A 15,689-nucleotide genomic window follows, 5' to 3' on the forward strand; every position below is an offset into this window, starting at 1 on the left:
TAGGGAATGACAGCTTCAGTCATCATTCACTTTCAGCGCATCGTTGCGCTGTCAACATCTTGTTTTGTGTTCCACAGAAGAAAGTTATACAGTAAATGACGACAGAATTTCAATTTTCTGAAAGAACGAACAATTTAATGTTACAACAAGTCTGAACAACCAGTAGACCAACACACTTTCTCTTCTACAAGAATAAACAAGCTATATAAAAATACACACCACAAGCAAACAACCAGAACAACTGGACAAAGAAAGTACAACATGCATTGTATTTGCTTACTTCTGGAAGTCAGTTGCAGTTGTTTATTATGAAAGGAGACTCCACCTCCTTTATATGGAGTCATAAGCTAATTTTAACAGTATGCTTTAATTTATTACAGCATATCATCTGATACAAAACATTTGACTTTTCTAACCTTCTGCGTGCTCTGACCCACACATTGCAGGTAAATGACACACGAGAAGGAAGCCATAAATCATTCATCAATCAACTGACAGGAGATTCTGATGGGAACTTGGACAACCCAGTGCCCTTGAATCACATGTTGGGCTAAGAAGCAACACAACTAACGCATTTGTTTCTTTGAATATCTCAACCTAGTTACCTTTATCTTAACAACGTACCCAACCTGCTAAACCTTCCTACAATGTGTTGGAGCAGACCTGTTATGAAAGAAGCCTTATAATGTTCGATTTAGCCTGTTTCATTCACATTCAATAATAATAAGACAACAATGGTAACTTACAGATGAAGTTAAAGCAAATATTGTGAGATTAGTGTGTCATGCAAGAATCGAGACGCGCTAGACATTTCGCGCTCAAGACCGAAACTAGTCTTACCTGTGCGGATGTTCCGGAAGTAATAAAACAAAGACGCTGTCGAAATATAAAACATCAGTCGTCTTCACTTCGTCTAAACTCCAAAATTTGAGTATCTCATCATTTCCTTTCCCACGTTTTAATAAATGGACAAGACAGCAGGTATTAATGAATGGTAGGCGACGCAATGAGCGTGAGTTTCAGGCAAACAAGTCGGATCTGACGCTTTCACAGGAAGTCCGCGCAGGTAGAGAATAAATTAACATTTGGACTCAAAAGGGCAGGTTCACATATTAGTAACGCGGCTAAAATACTGAAATGTGAAGTCGGGATGATTTTTAAACGTTGGCTGGGCATGCTGTCACACTGTAAGGACTAAGTTGCCACAATGCTAATAAACAGTAAAATATAGCGACATTTAAAGTCTTAACATATTTATTAAACACCAAGAAAATCATGAAACATGAAAAAAAAATTTTTTTATAAACTTACTAAATATAATCACAACAATTTACAAACAGACCCAATAAAAGTGTGATTTGACATTTATGACGAAAACAGTTTCTTCATTATATTGTTGACACTTTTTTTGAATGTGTTTCCGTTTATTTTTATCGTGCTCACTTGTTCACTAAACTGTTGTAACAAAAATATTCTGATATTTAAATTTGAATTGAGTTAAGAATTTAATTTCCTATTATTATTCTAATTTGAGAGTGTGACAACTACCCCCAGTTTCCCATGTGCACACAAAATATCAGTAGATTAATTTATGAGGCTTTCTCAGAGTTTTGATTAATCTGCAGGACCATCTTATTTGTTTTCTTAATGACTATAGCTATGAATATTGTTCATTCTTCACGCTTCGACAAAAGTGTTAATGTTTAATGTAAGCAATTCATTAGCAGCTGTGAGAATAGCTGAAGTTTGACAACACTTGAATGGCCATCATTCATTTTAGAATAATGCACTTGTCCAACTGTTAAGTGTCCTCATTCAAACAGTTCATGAGTAATATTGTTTATGATTGCATAAATAACAAATTAATTGCAAGGACCTTTCCTATTATTCTCTGAGAGGTTTGCATCAAGCAGCAATCCAGCAGGAGTAAATGAAACTTTTCTTAATAACTATAATTTTAAGATAATAACTTACATGTTAATCTAGAAATCAGAGTGAGTGCAAAAAAGTATTTCTAAATGATGTCCAATAAAGTAATAATTCTTTGTTTGTGATCCTGCCATCCTGTGAAAAGCACTCTGACACTTGAACAGTGTTGTCTTTTACCCCCTGCAGGATGCAAGGGAAGTCTCCCCTCATAAAACCTCTGCGCTGAGGCTTGTTCCCTCTTTGATTTATACCCCTGTATGTCCAGCACAGACAATGAATCTTGTTTATCAAACTAATCTCTGTTCGAGACATTACTTTTTTCCACAAAATGTTGTCTGTTGCTCAAAATACTGTTCTAAGTAGTGTCCATTATAAATTACAAAATCTAAAAAAAAAAAAAAATCCAGGTCAAATCTACAGGCTTTATGACAAAAGCTGGTTTTGTAGTGAATCATATAAATGTTTTTTTTATATTTGTCATTGTATCTAAATGTTGTTTGAGCTTGTAAAGTTGTTCAGCAACCCTTTGCGACCCAAAAATACAGAAAGTGATGTACAAACATCACTAAACTTAAATTTATTTCCTAATTGATAAGTGAGCTAAATAAAATTTTCTTATGCAGATTTCAGCTGTGCGAGTGTCACATTTCTGCAGCTATTCCCCAGTTTACACTCACAGCTTGTAATCACGGATGTGATAAGTTATGTAATATGCAGAAGAAATTATATGTATATCCTTTAATGTACAGTCTTTATTTTATCTATAAACTGATTGCCATTTATAACCATAGTGGGATCAGATTGGTACAACACAATTTTCCAGCATTATAGCCACTGTATTCCAAAACATTCCAGCTGTGACCCTGGCTGTTGACGGGAACGTCTGTGTGTATGAAGACGCAGCTAACATGAAAGGAAATGAAAAACAACAATGGCAACAATGAGTAACAGACTGACCCTTTTGCTGATTCAGTCCTATTGGCTCCTGTGTTTTAGCACAACTCCCACAAATAAGAAAGAACCTGTTTGTCTTTCCTGGGATCGGTAAACATCCTCAACACAAACGGCAGTGTGAGAGAGGAAAGTCACACTACCAGGGCAGCTGCACTCTCACTGTATGTGTCTTTTGATGTCTGTAGGAGGGAACTGATAATGAAGGCTCTTACGTCTTAATTCTTTTAATTGTCTTTGTCGTCGGGCCAAGAACAGGAATTAGTCTTAATACTTAAGACTGAAATCTTCATATAAAGATTTTATTTCATCTATACATTTTCCAAACCTCTTGTCATGGTGGTCAGTCCACCAAAGATTTGATTTGATTCATCCATCCATCTTCCAATCCACTTGATGAATGGTCAGTCCATCACAGATTATTATTTTATCTATACTTTTCTATTAATTTCATTATTCATACATTCATTCATTTTCCTGAATGGTTGACCAGTCCATTTAATTTTATTTTATTTTACAAATCGCTTGTCCTCAACTGATAGCCAGTCCATAACATATTTTATTTTATTTGTAACCTTGTTTTTATCATTAATACAAAGCATGTTTTGCTTGTAGTCTTTAAGTGTGTGTAATGCAAGAGTGCATTGTCATCAAAAGAGAAAAGTCTTTGCTTGATGATTTATCACTGATGTAATATTCATGTGTGACCTCTCTATCCTGTCACTATATAACAGGTGCAAGCCAATATACATAATTATATACATATGTACTCACAGATATCCATTGTAACATCCTGCATCCTTCTCTTAACATGCACACTTATTACTGACCTGATGCAGGTGCAGTGAATATTGCTAGGAGGACCAATAAAAGCACATTAACTCCACAGGCAGTTCCCCACATTTTGTCCAACACAGACCCCCCTTCTCTCCTGGCCCGACAGCCAGGCATCTGTTTCAGGCTGCAGCTTGCACCCCAGACTTCAGGGTCTGTCTGGCATCCACATGCAGGCTCTAAAACAGTGCTATGGGAGCAGGCAGACGCAGCCCACCCCCGCTATGCTTTAGTTTGACATTCGAGTGTCCCTTTAACAATCTTCAGCTATCAAATTGTGCAAATGTATTTAAAATCAATGATGTCTTTGATTCAGTGTGCTGTTTTGGTGAAGCATGTTCTTACAATTCTAATATTCTGGCATAGTTGATTTAGCTAAAAAGGAAGTTAGTTTATTTCCCTTAGGTAAATGGAAACATGATCACCAATGCTTGAAGTTATAAATAATGCTCTCTACTCATCCATAAAATATCTAATATAAATCTAAAGTACTTTGCTCAATGAGGCAAGTGAACTTTGTTAAATTTTCACTTCACTTCACTCCAAAGCAAAATGGCTGATTGCCCATCTGCCATTCCTCCTGTAGCTATCTGGCTCTCCTTGCAGACATCACCTCTGGCGCTGCGTTTGCTTGTTTCTACCTGTCATGTGGGTCTGCTTGTCCACCCAGCATGCCACTTGGTAACATCTTATCAGTTTCTTAAAGATCAAAGACCATGATGATCTTTATCAGCCAGTATACCTCCCCTCCTTCTTCACTCGGCCTCCATCAAAGTAGTAAAACAGTGTATACCATGCCTTTAAGCACTTTAGCCTTTCCTCTTCTTATCAACGGAGAAGGGGTTTCATTCTTCACAGTCCAACAAGGCCTTGGAACATGAGAAAGAGACCAGACTGACCTGTGTGTTCACAGTTACATAGAAGAGCCCATTAGGGTTAAGGAGGGTTAATTCAACATTGTAAATCTGAGCATGTTATGTAAATTCTCAGTCACTCTGTGAAATGATTCATGTAATTTATTATTTATTATGATATAAATTTGACGACTTTTATTGTGATCCTACTCCTTTGCTGATCTTGGTTTTTCTACCATTAGAATTTGAATTGAATAGAACTCATACATTTATGATTGTTTTTTTTTTCTTCTTTTTTTAACATTTTCCCGCTTTTATTCCCCTGTAGGTGTATTTCAAATTCAGCCTGACTGAACATTTATGCATGTATGGATGTGTAGACAGCATAGACGGTTAAGGGGTAAGTTACCAAAGTCACGACCTTGCCCTGACCTGGGTGAAGGAAGTGGTCATGCAGCTCTGGACAAAGCTGTGGAGGAGAGAGACTGAGAGGCCAAGCGGTCATGTCTGAACAATAGCCGCCGCACATTTAGCCTGGGAGCTGCACAAAGGCCAGAGCTGCCCCCTTCACCCTAGTCACACCTCACTATTGAGCTGGCATTTCACACTCCTCTGTGAACAGTCATTCAATCAAACTACTGTTTAACTTGTTTTTTTTTTTTTTTGTGTCTAACTTTTTAAAATTATGACATTGTCTGTGTTAATCCCTGGCACATACTGCTGTGTGTTTTAAGAAAATGGTTTTCAACAATGGTTTTTTCATGTAGTGTTGATGAAAGTAGCCTTTGACTCAAATTTAAGTATTCAGATCTAGCCAAGGAAAGCCAATAATGTTAACCATTTATTAAAGACAGTTTATTATGTTTAATGTGAAGGTGTTAGATAGGTGTAGTTAATATGTACACTATTAATAAGGTCAGTAAGATTTTTTTATGTTATACTTACAAAAGCTGAATTTATTTGACCAAAAATACAGAAATTGTGAAATATTTATTCAATGTAAAATAACTATTTTCAATTTGAATATGTATTGTAAAATGTCATTTTTTCCTCATAAATTTTCAGCATCCATTACTCCAGGCTTCAGTGATCATTCAGACATAAATTTCATATGCTGATTTGCCTTTTGCTATATTATAAAAACGTGTATAATATACTTTAATCATTTCTTCTTCTTCTTTAAATATCTTACTATCTTTTGAATGGTAAAGTATGGTTAAATAAATAAATATATAAATAAATAAAGTACTATAGTATAGAGTGCTATGTTACATGCTGGTCTTGGAAGTACCATGAAGTACTATGTTAGTATAATGGTACATGAATCTGAGCACCAGGGTATTTTACAAAGTTTCACAGATACAATATATATATAGAATTTAAAAAAAAGGTTGTTTTATTATTTTTCTGTTCAGTACTGGACACTGCATACATAAGTCCCATTAGGACCACAGAGAGCTCCATGCAACCAGGTCCTGGCACAGGCCACAGCTGTGAGCAGTTCATGGGGCCGACTTCTCTGTAGGGAGTCGGAGATCCTAAAAGATTCTTTGTCTGAGTCGAGTGCCCTAGAGCAAGACCTAAGAGGAGGACTCTACATGCCCCCCCTCCTTGTTACTCAATGGACTACTCCACCCCATTACCTGTCCCGGCTCTGGATCAAGGTGTGGGGGCTGCATATCAAACAGTCTTGGGCCTTTGATGTTCAGAGAAACACAAACACTGATCTGACCAGAGTCGTAACAGCTTATTTGTCCCCTTTAGTCATTCATAGCCTCCTTGTTGAATGTCTAAGCCTTCAAAGGCTCCTCTCTGTTGGTCTGGCTTACAGTAGCCATGCTGCTCTGAGTGGCCTGTGACCCACTATGTCGAGGGTCTGGAAGGAGGCCATCTGGCTCCTTGCTAGATTTGATATTGATTTATTGGTTGTACATGTGAAGATAGGAGGACACCAGCTGCTAGGAGCCCTGGTCCATCTAGCACTCGCAAGCTTCTATAACTAAATGGCTCTCATGAAAGCTTCTCAGTGCTCATAGTAATTATTCTTCATGAGGAGATGCTAATGCTGGCCTAAATTGCCTATATCAGGAATTCCCAAACTTTTTTGTCTCCTTTGACTTCCCCCTCAAATTTAAAGTTAGTATTTCAATAATTTAACAACACATTTACATGTTCACAGCTCTTTAATGTCGGATAACAGTCATATGCAGGAAAACAAATAAAGTAATAAATGGTAAATGGATAGTAAATGGTGACTCTATTTAGCATGTCAAAAGCATGTCAGAAAATGAATAATGAATCTTTTTTGGGTGGGTGTTTATTAGTATTATAGTTTTTATAATACTTAATCAGTACAAAACATAACAAAATATAATCTGAAAAAATATTCTCTTTATAAAAATAGTCCCTTTCTGTGGAGTGGATTAGTCAACTATCTGCAGTATTACCAGGTGAAGCGTATCAGTTCAGCCTTTTCTTCCAAATTATCTCAACATCCCCCTTCTTTCCCTTTTCCCACCTGGCGGTGGGCTGTGATGTGGCTGTGTTATTGATAATGAGGTGAGAACTTTATTGCTCTTGTCTCTGCCCTGTCTCCAGTGTGTGTCCACTGTGTCCACTGACTAACAAAGAGCGCCCTCTTTTGATACTTAACATTCACAACACATTATATCCTGCAGGCCCACAATTGTAGAGGACCTCCAAATAGTTTACATTGGCTTAACATTATTTGAATAAACATATTCTATTGCAAAAAATAATTCATTGTAATTTGTGAGAAGAATTGTTTTTTTAATAATAATATAGACTAAAGAGGGTCACAAAGTAGGGCTAATTCAGAGACTATTGCAAGAGTCAGTATCTCTTCCTCCAGAACTCCATTTCAAAGCCAGGGATCAAGGGCAGACTTGCGCATGGCATACAGTGAATGACAATAGCTGTCCTCTCCACTCGCAGCCCCCAAAGTATAGAGAAGAGCAAGACAAAGGAGCTCTGGAAGTTCCCGGGTTAATAAGTCCAGGACACAGAGTCAGTGCGGGAGTCAGGAAGGGCACTGTGTGAATTCAAGAGGAAGTCAGTGCGCTATCCACTATAGTAGATGCAGATCACAGAGGAGGCGGGTGAGGATGGCTAACAGTGAATAAACAAAGGTGAGGACATGATTGAGAGACACATTTAAGGGGCCCGAGAAGATATTTTCTCTCGGAAGCACACAATGTGTCCGTCTTGTCAAGTGGCTCGTCCACTAATTGATAAGATCCAGCACATGCGCACAGTTCACACCTGATCTTTCATAAATATCACTCCATTATTTTGTAATTGGAGCCGCATACATATGACTGAAAGATCAAAGGAGTCCTTCTTGTCATGAACAAAGGAAGCGCCGGGACTTTTACTGCTTCTGAGGGCAGAGAAAATTCACTCATTCTCACTGCGGTCAGATCTCAATGAAAGTCAACGTGACTGTAAATACTGAATGTGTAAATAAAGTGACTACCAGAGGAGGCTGTTTACTTTTTCCCCATTTATGCTGCAGTATGACACATATGCAAAACTTAAACCTGGGTTTATTTGTATGAATTTCAAATGCTAAATAATTCAGCAATATGCGATGATAAAAGATCTCTCGCACTGCTCTAAGTCATACATGCCCACCTCCCCCACCAGCAATGCTGTGGCTCTTTTGAACAGACTGTCATTTCCTTCTCGAGGCACTGTTATTCCAGTAGCCTTTGTGAAAAAGCCAAGTGGTCCGGCTACAGACAGGAGGTGGGATCTTCACAGGCAGCTGAGGTTGTCGACTCAGCAGGGGAGGGAGGCACACATCGCAGGGGGATACAGGCTGAAAACAAACACTAGCCCTAACAGGAAAGGAACTACAAGACCATGCTGGGAAATTAGGGGAATTGTGTGCTCATTTTCATACATAGGGCAACATGCCACAATGTGGCATCCTTTTACTGTGTTTGTTGTCGTGAAGGGTTTGAATGTATGATTGGCATGGACTAGTTGTTTATGTAACTCACAGTTTGGTGGATTAGAAGATATTGACACGAAGAGATCACCCACAAAACCAGTGTCTGCTTTGAAGATAAAGCATGACCCCCTTTTACATGTGTTTTTTAACTGAATACTTACTCAAAGTGATCAAATGAAGCCATGAGATTCATGAACAAGGCTAGTTCCCCACTGATCTGATACAGATGCAGTTGGCATACTCAACATTAAATGCAGTAACCCTAAAGTAAAACAATGCATCTATTTTTATGTACGTGAATTGCTCTGCTAATAATTATGCGAGATTATGAAAGTGTTGAAATAATTACAAAATATTATTATTCTAAACAATGTGTTTTCCTTTGGTAATATCAATAGTACTATACATGCATAATTTAATCATTGCTGAGGTTAACAGCATATCTCATTTGAAATGCATACTATCCGTGGTTTTGAGTAAAGACTGCCATCTGCTGGCTGTTTAACCAGCGGTGGATCATCATAAGACTTCTCTCTTTGCGTCAAGCCATATATATATATACAGTTATGAAGAGTAATAATTGTATATGCATGCAAAGAAAATGTTTATACTGAAATAAACAGTTAAACTGCTGTTTTTTTAATAGATTTTTAAAGAACTGTTTTATGCTGGATTTATTTTATCAGAAATACAGTAAAAAACTGTTTGTAACATGCATACATATTGTATACATATTGTAAACTGTAATATTGTGAAACATGATTACAATCGAAAAATTTTTTTTAAATGCAATTTATTTTTGTAAAGCTATATTAGCCATTACTCCAGTCCTCAGCGTCACATTATTATTCATAAATTATTCCAATATACTGATTATCTGATCAAGAAACATTAATTATTATTATTAATGTTGAAAACTTGTTGTAAAATGTTTGTTTTATTAATGTTGTGCTGCTTAATATTTTGTGAAAACTGTGAGTTATGCTTTATTATGTGATGAATAAAGTTCAATATAAGAGCATTTATCTGAAACAGCAATATATTGTAACATTATAAATGTATTTACTGTCACTTTTGGATTTAATGTACTTAATAAAATTATTTATTTATTTAAATAAATAAATCTTAATGACCCCAACGTTTTGAACTTGTTATAGTTGTTTCTGGCAAATATTCTATACAAAGAATGGTGTGAGTTCATTTTTCTTCATTCTAAATATATGTTATAAGTGTAATGTGATCCAAAAACTACTGTGGACTATAAATGTACAGACTATTCTTCTGTGAGACTTTAAGACTTTCATCTGTGAATATATTGTTTATTAATAATTTAAGATGTCTTTTTTTTTTATAAAAACTTAACTTTATATTTTATGTATTAGATAGCTGATTCATTATTTCTAATTTTGCAATTGTTCAACTTCAACTGAACAAATTAAGATTAAACAAATAATTCAACATAACTTGATTTTTTTTTTTTTTTTTTTTTTTTTTTTTGCCCAAGACTGCCATCGGCTGGTCATTTATTGGTGCTTTTTTAATGCCACAATACAAAAAAAAAAAAAAAAAAAAAAAAAAAACATAAAATAAATAAAAATAATAATTAATAAAAAAATACAAATAATATTTTAAATAACCTGTTATTTGGAAGGAAAAAAAGATCGAATGATTCTTTAAACATTTTTATTATTAATATTCATCGATCTATCTTACACTTTCTTATTACACGTTATTCAGATATCCATAGTGAACCGATAATATATATTGGCTACATTATGTGTACGATGTATTTTGAGAAGAACAAGACACCAAATATATATAAAAAATATAATGCTCATAATTCTTTACTGACAGAGTTCTGATGTTACCCATTTTTTCCCTTGCTGGAATAATAGCCCTACTTTCAAATTTCCTGCAACAGGAGCACATATTGTAGAAACGCATATCTTCATTTAATATATTTAGCTGATTTGGTTTTGACAAAGGGCTTTTCAAAACTGTTTTCACACACTGTCAAAGACTAAGAGGAGTGTATGTATTGACACCACGATGTGTCCCATTCATTCATAGTTTTTCAGAAGATTTGCATTGGCCCCATAAGCGAAAAAAGAAAACACATTACATTTTTGTGGCTCTCTTAAGAAACACAAGATGGTTTGTGTGATTTCTTTTCCATCTAAAGCTTTTTGGCTTGATTTTGCATGCAACCAAATTTGCGCGTGCACTAACCACACCCCGCCTCCACCAAACGGTCCACCAATGTGACATGTGTTGCGCTGCAGCCAGATGCCTGTGACAAACAGATCCGTTAGTGTTTATTTTCATCCGCTACTTATTTCTACTTTAACGACTGGAGCAGAAAATCGTTGTCCTTATGAAGTATGGCCACAGTAAAAAAGGATGACCGACTGACAAGTTCTCAAAGTTTACTGTGCGTCGGTTTTGCCGGGATTTTTAGCAAAACAGTAACGTCACCTCTGGAAGTCGTGAAGATTTTGAGTCAAATAGGAACATTTCACTGTAAACGCGGATTCATCCACAGCTTTGTTTTTATTTGTCAGAATGAGGGACTTCGAGCTTTTTGGAAGGGGAATATGGTTTCCTGTCTACGGTTGTTCCCCTACAGTGCCATACATTTAGCAACTTACAAAAAGTAAGTATGATATCTTTCTACTATTAAATAATGAATATTTGAATATAAGCATTTTCGTCCGATGCACTTATTGATGACTTTTGTTATTCTTAAGATATGATAAACTTTTCGATCAGCTGTGATGGTAAACAAAGACAACAGGAAGTTGACGTGTTAGCTTGATAGCCTTTTAAGGTTGAAGAGTAAAGATAATTGAATTGTTAATTAATTATATACTAACAAATCAGGACGCATTAAAGTATGCTTAAGAAGTTACATTTACGATAGATCGTTTTAAGAAATTATGATTAAAATTTCCCTTTTTGTCTTTATTAGCTTAGCTTGTGTTACTTGGGGGTTTACGTTAGTTCAACGTGACGTGATACATCACGCCTTCATTTCCTGACCAATCGTGTAGCATCCTGAAGCTGCAGTGGGTGTGGCCTTAATTCTGTGCATTCATAAAATGAACTATGTACTTAGCCACGCCCAGCATAGGGGGCTCTCAGAAGTACTTCATAATTATACCGGTCACGAGTATTTTCACGTGCTGCAGGGTTTAACGGAGACAGCGGAAACTGTTTTAGAAAGACTCGTACATAGTGTTCCAGTATTCCAGGAAAAAGAGTGGAGGGCATTCCGACCTGTTTTGTTCCCATGAAAAGAACGTGTATATTGAATACAGTAAATAGTTAGATTTTAAAACGTGAATAAAATTTAAATGAGTAGTTTACTATTTGAATATATTTTAAAATGTAATTTATTTCTCTGATGGCAAAGCTGAATTTTCTGCTGCTATTACTCCTGACTTCACATCACATATTTTTTTTCAGAAATCATTCTCATACACTGATTCCCATATGCTGATAACCTTTTTGCTTGGTAAATAAATAATACACAAACTGATAATGTTATTTGCCATTAAACGCATGTACATTTCTTTCAAACTTAAGACACAACGCAATGCACAATTCCAAAAATGGGTAAAATACCTGTGAAATTGCAATACAGTAAATTCCTGCATATTAACATATTACACTGGGTCATATTTTTTCACACTTTTTCTTAAAAGAGTAGCTACATCGCTGTAAGTTTAGTAATTTAAAGTTTATTAAGTTAAAGCATTTAACCAAATTTTAGCCTTTAGATTATTAGGTTTTAGGTATCAAATGTATCTGGTAGATATGACTGATACTCTAAACTTGTCAAAAATGCTGAAAGTTCTGTGGGAATGGTATTCTGCTATATTGCAATATCACAACTATTCATTTCATTCTATTTTTGGCAGCATTGTGCACCTTCACATTGATGAACAGGGTGATATCTCGCAATGGAGAGCTATAGTTGCCGGTGGGCTGGCAGGAATATCTGCCGCTCTAGCAACATATCCACTGGAGGTGGTTGAAACCAGACTTATTGCTCAGAATTGCCAAGAACCAACATACAGAGGGTTGCTGCATTCTCTCTCCACCATCTACAGAAATGAAGGACTTCAGGCTCTCTACAGAGGCTTTTCACTCACAGTGTTAGGTATGTATTATTTGAGTCTGTTTACGCCTCAGAACCTTCAAATTAAGGTAAACCTGCTTGCTTTTAATAACATCAAAACCAAGCTAAAATATTTTAATTAATAATATTACTTAAATTCGGGATCTCTCACAATTCTGCTTGGAAAGTTAATGGGATTTAATGTTTGGATTACTGTGGAATAGGTGCCGTTCCCTTCTCTGTTGGCTGCTATACGGTGTATGTCAATTTGGACAAGCTGTGGCAGGAGCGTCATGTTCGCTTCACGTCTTTGCAGAACTTCATCAATGGCTGTCTTGCAGCAGGAGTCGCTCAGACTCTCTCCTTCCCCTTTGAAACTGTTAAAAAGAAGATGCAGGTGAGAATATTATCGTGTCCCCTTGTGGTGAGATATAGCACACAATACAAGTATAGGTATTGTGTGCTATATCTCACCACAAGGGGACACAATAATACCAGTGTCACAGACTTAGTCCCTCTAAATTTCATACCTTTTTAACTTGGAGGTGGCCCCTTTGTTCATTTGTGTTAAGGATGAAACATTAAAATGTTTTAAAGAAACATGAATTTGAGTTCTAAATAGTCTAAACAGGTCACACAGAACAATGCGGGACCCCATTCTGAAGGACAGCAGCTGAGAATGTACATAGTGTCCAGCGTCTGTCTGTGCCAAAGATAAATTGTCTAAAGATAGTTGACCTCTCACATACAATACACACAATGGTGTATCTGATCTGGTTCATTTATGTTTTGCTTTGCTCAACTAGAAACAAATTATTACATTTTTTTCCGGCTTTTGCAAGTCAAATTGCAATCTTAGGAATAAACCTTCCAAAGCTGCTAAATGTTCTGAGACTTTCAGTTTTGTGCTAAACAAAGTCTATAGCCACAGTCAACACAGCACACAGAGAACACACGTCAAGAGGGTTTAAGGGGAGATAAGTGTAGGAAAATGTGATACAGTAGAGTAGTCAGTTGTTACTGGAAAACAAATGCATATGATGTTAATAAAAACTGAATGTCTTATTTAGTTTCATCTACACTGTGACTGTGCATTGATTTGATGTAACTTATTCTCATCTACACTATGCATTAATTTGATGTAACTTATTCCTGTTTATAAACAACAGTGTCCGTATTCTCTATGCGAGTATGTAGTTAAATCTTAATGATCAGGAATATTTCTCCAATCTTTACTCTAGGCCCAGAGTCTTCTTTTGCCCCACTGTGGAGGAGTTGATGTCCATTTTAATGGGATGATAGACTGCTTCAGACAGATCATCAAAAACAAGAGCGTGTTGGCTCTTTGGAGTGGCCTTACAGCCAACCTGGTGAAGGTGAAATTTGTTTTATATGTTTACATGATGACAGAGATAAAAATGATTCAAGCACTACATGATTTCTGTTTAAATTGTTGTAAAAAGCTTCATGAAAATACATACAGGGTTGTATTATATCTTCAACAAAAGTCTATTTTCTTGCACTATATTAAATTATTAGGACAAATTGACTTTCTTGAGCTGCCTCTGCATGAAATAGCATGCTTAAATGTTTTTAATTGGTGTTTGTGTAAGCACCTTATATAAATAATGCTTTTCTACTTCCTTGTTACTAATATTATGTGTTGTTTTGACATTACAGATTGTCCCATATTTTGGCCTGCTTTTCAGTTGCTTTGAGATGTGTAAGCAAGTGTGTCTTTACCGGAATGGCTACATCATTTCTCCACTAAGCTACCAGCCCAAACCAGGTGTGGACCAGAGCCTGGGCCCACATGAACTGCAGGAGTTTAAGCGCTACCTGAGAAACAGAAAATCACACAAAGCACAGAGTTCATCCATAGGAAACCGCTGGTAACTAATCCAACAGGAGTTATCAGTAATAAAAAAAGAAGTGCATTGATTTCATTTAATTTATTTATATAGATACTGATAACAAGTATAAGGTGTTTGTACTGCCGGAAGGCACAATGTATTAATTACAGATGTACATTCTTTAAGCAAGTCCATTATGCACATTGTACTGTACCTCAAACACATCAGACTCAAATGACCTTAAATGAAAGTATTGCACCTAAGAGGCGGTATTAAAGGTGCCCTTTCCTTTCAGCGTTATGACATTTATGGCTTTTAGCTTTATGCTCCACTGAAAGAGTATTTTTTTTAAGAACTGCATATTGTGGTTCAATTTTTGTGACCTTAAATCTGCATCGTAACGTACTGATATATATATATATATATATCCTGCTGATCTGGACACGTGGTAACTCTGTCACCGTCTTCGATTCAGCTGTGAAAAGGATGAGATTTGGTAAAGATGAAATCTTTAAGCACATTGTAAAGAATGTGTAAGTATAAGCAATAAACCTATCTTAGTACTAATTGTCAACTTATGGTGTTATTCATCATACTTTATTATCTGTTCATTGTTATATAATATAAACAAAATTTAATTGCATTAGTAGAGATGGTAGTGATGCAGGCAGTATTGATTTTTATTTATTTTCTTGTGATGTCACATGTTCCCAGTCAAAAGTCATGTGAAGGACTTTGTACTGACATGTTGGCTTTTTTCCTCTTGGAGATCATTAACTAAAGACAGTCGTGTCAAGCTAGTGACAAATATGCCTGCTATGTCACCTTGTAGAACTGCTTCGTGGGTTGACAGCTGAAACTAAGAACTGGACAATCCTGATCCTCTTGCTGCATTGAATTATCAGTGGGCATCCAAAACAGTGCAAAATTCGTTTTTGTTACGTTTTAAATATTGTAAGTCATGAATTACTGATTAAATTGAAACATTTTTATTTGTTTTAAAAACTTCCTGTTGTCCACCTTGAGAAGGCTTAAGGTTACCTTTCTAACTTTGAACCATTCATCTCCGTCATCATAAAAGCGTCCCGCCTTCAGGAATCTGTGACGTTTAGTCGACAGTCCAATCGAATCTTGGAAGCAGAGGCTACGTTTCCTCTCGCGAGACGAACCTT

At 36.2% G+C, this 15,689-nt stretch overlaps 1 protein-coding gene across 1 annotated transcript; it reads left to right on the plus strand.

Annotated features, from left to right (window-relative positions):
* The first annotated feature begins 10,794 nt into the window (after nucleotides 1-10,794).
* Nucleotides 10,795-15,544, plus strand: LOC113057767 (solute carrier family 25 member 43). The gene is made up of 5 exons (XM_026225278.1): nucleotides 10,795-11,197; nucleotides 12,465-12,706; nucleotides 12,889-13,061; nucleotides 13,906-14,040; nucleotides 14,345-15,544. Exons 1-5 carry the CDS (start codon nucleotides 10,926-10,928, stop codon nucleotides 14,558-14,560), a joined length of 1,038 nt encoding a protein of 345 aa, XP_026081063.1. The 5' UTR covers nucleotides 10,795-10,925; the 3' UTR covers nucleotides 14,561-15,544.
* Nucleotides 15,545-15,689: the final 145 nt, after the last annotated feature.

This window comes from Carassius auratus, chromosome 39 (genome assembly GCF_003368295.1).
Source record: "Carassius auratus strain Wakin chromosome 39, ASM336829v1, whole genome shotgun sequence".
NCBI classification, from domain to species: Eukaryota; Metazoa; Chordata; class Actinopteri; order Cypriniformes; family Cyprinidae; genus Carassius; species Carassius auratus.

What these genes read in the sequence shown, in the direction of transcription:
- LOC113057767 (XM_026225278.1), top strand. Translation starts at nt 10,926, where the DNA reads ATGGCCACAGTAAAAAAGGATGACCGACTGACAAGTTCTCAAAGTTTA. An exon ending in CATTTAGCAACTTACAAAAA is followed by an intron (nt 11,198 to 12,464) that starts GTAAGTATGATA and finishes TATTTTTGGCAG; the next exon opens with CATTGTGCACCTTCACATTG. An exon ending in CTTTTCACTCACAGTGTTAG is followed by an intron (nt 12,707 to 12,888) that starts GTATGTATTATT and finishes ACTGTGGAATAG; the next exon opens with GTGCCGTTCCCTTCTCTGTT.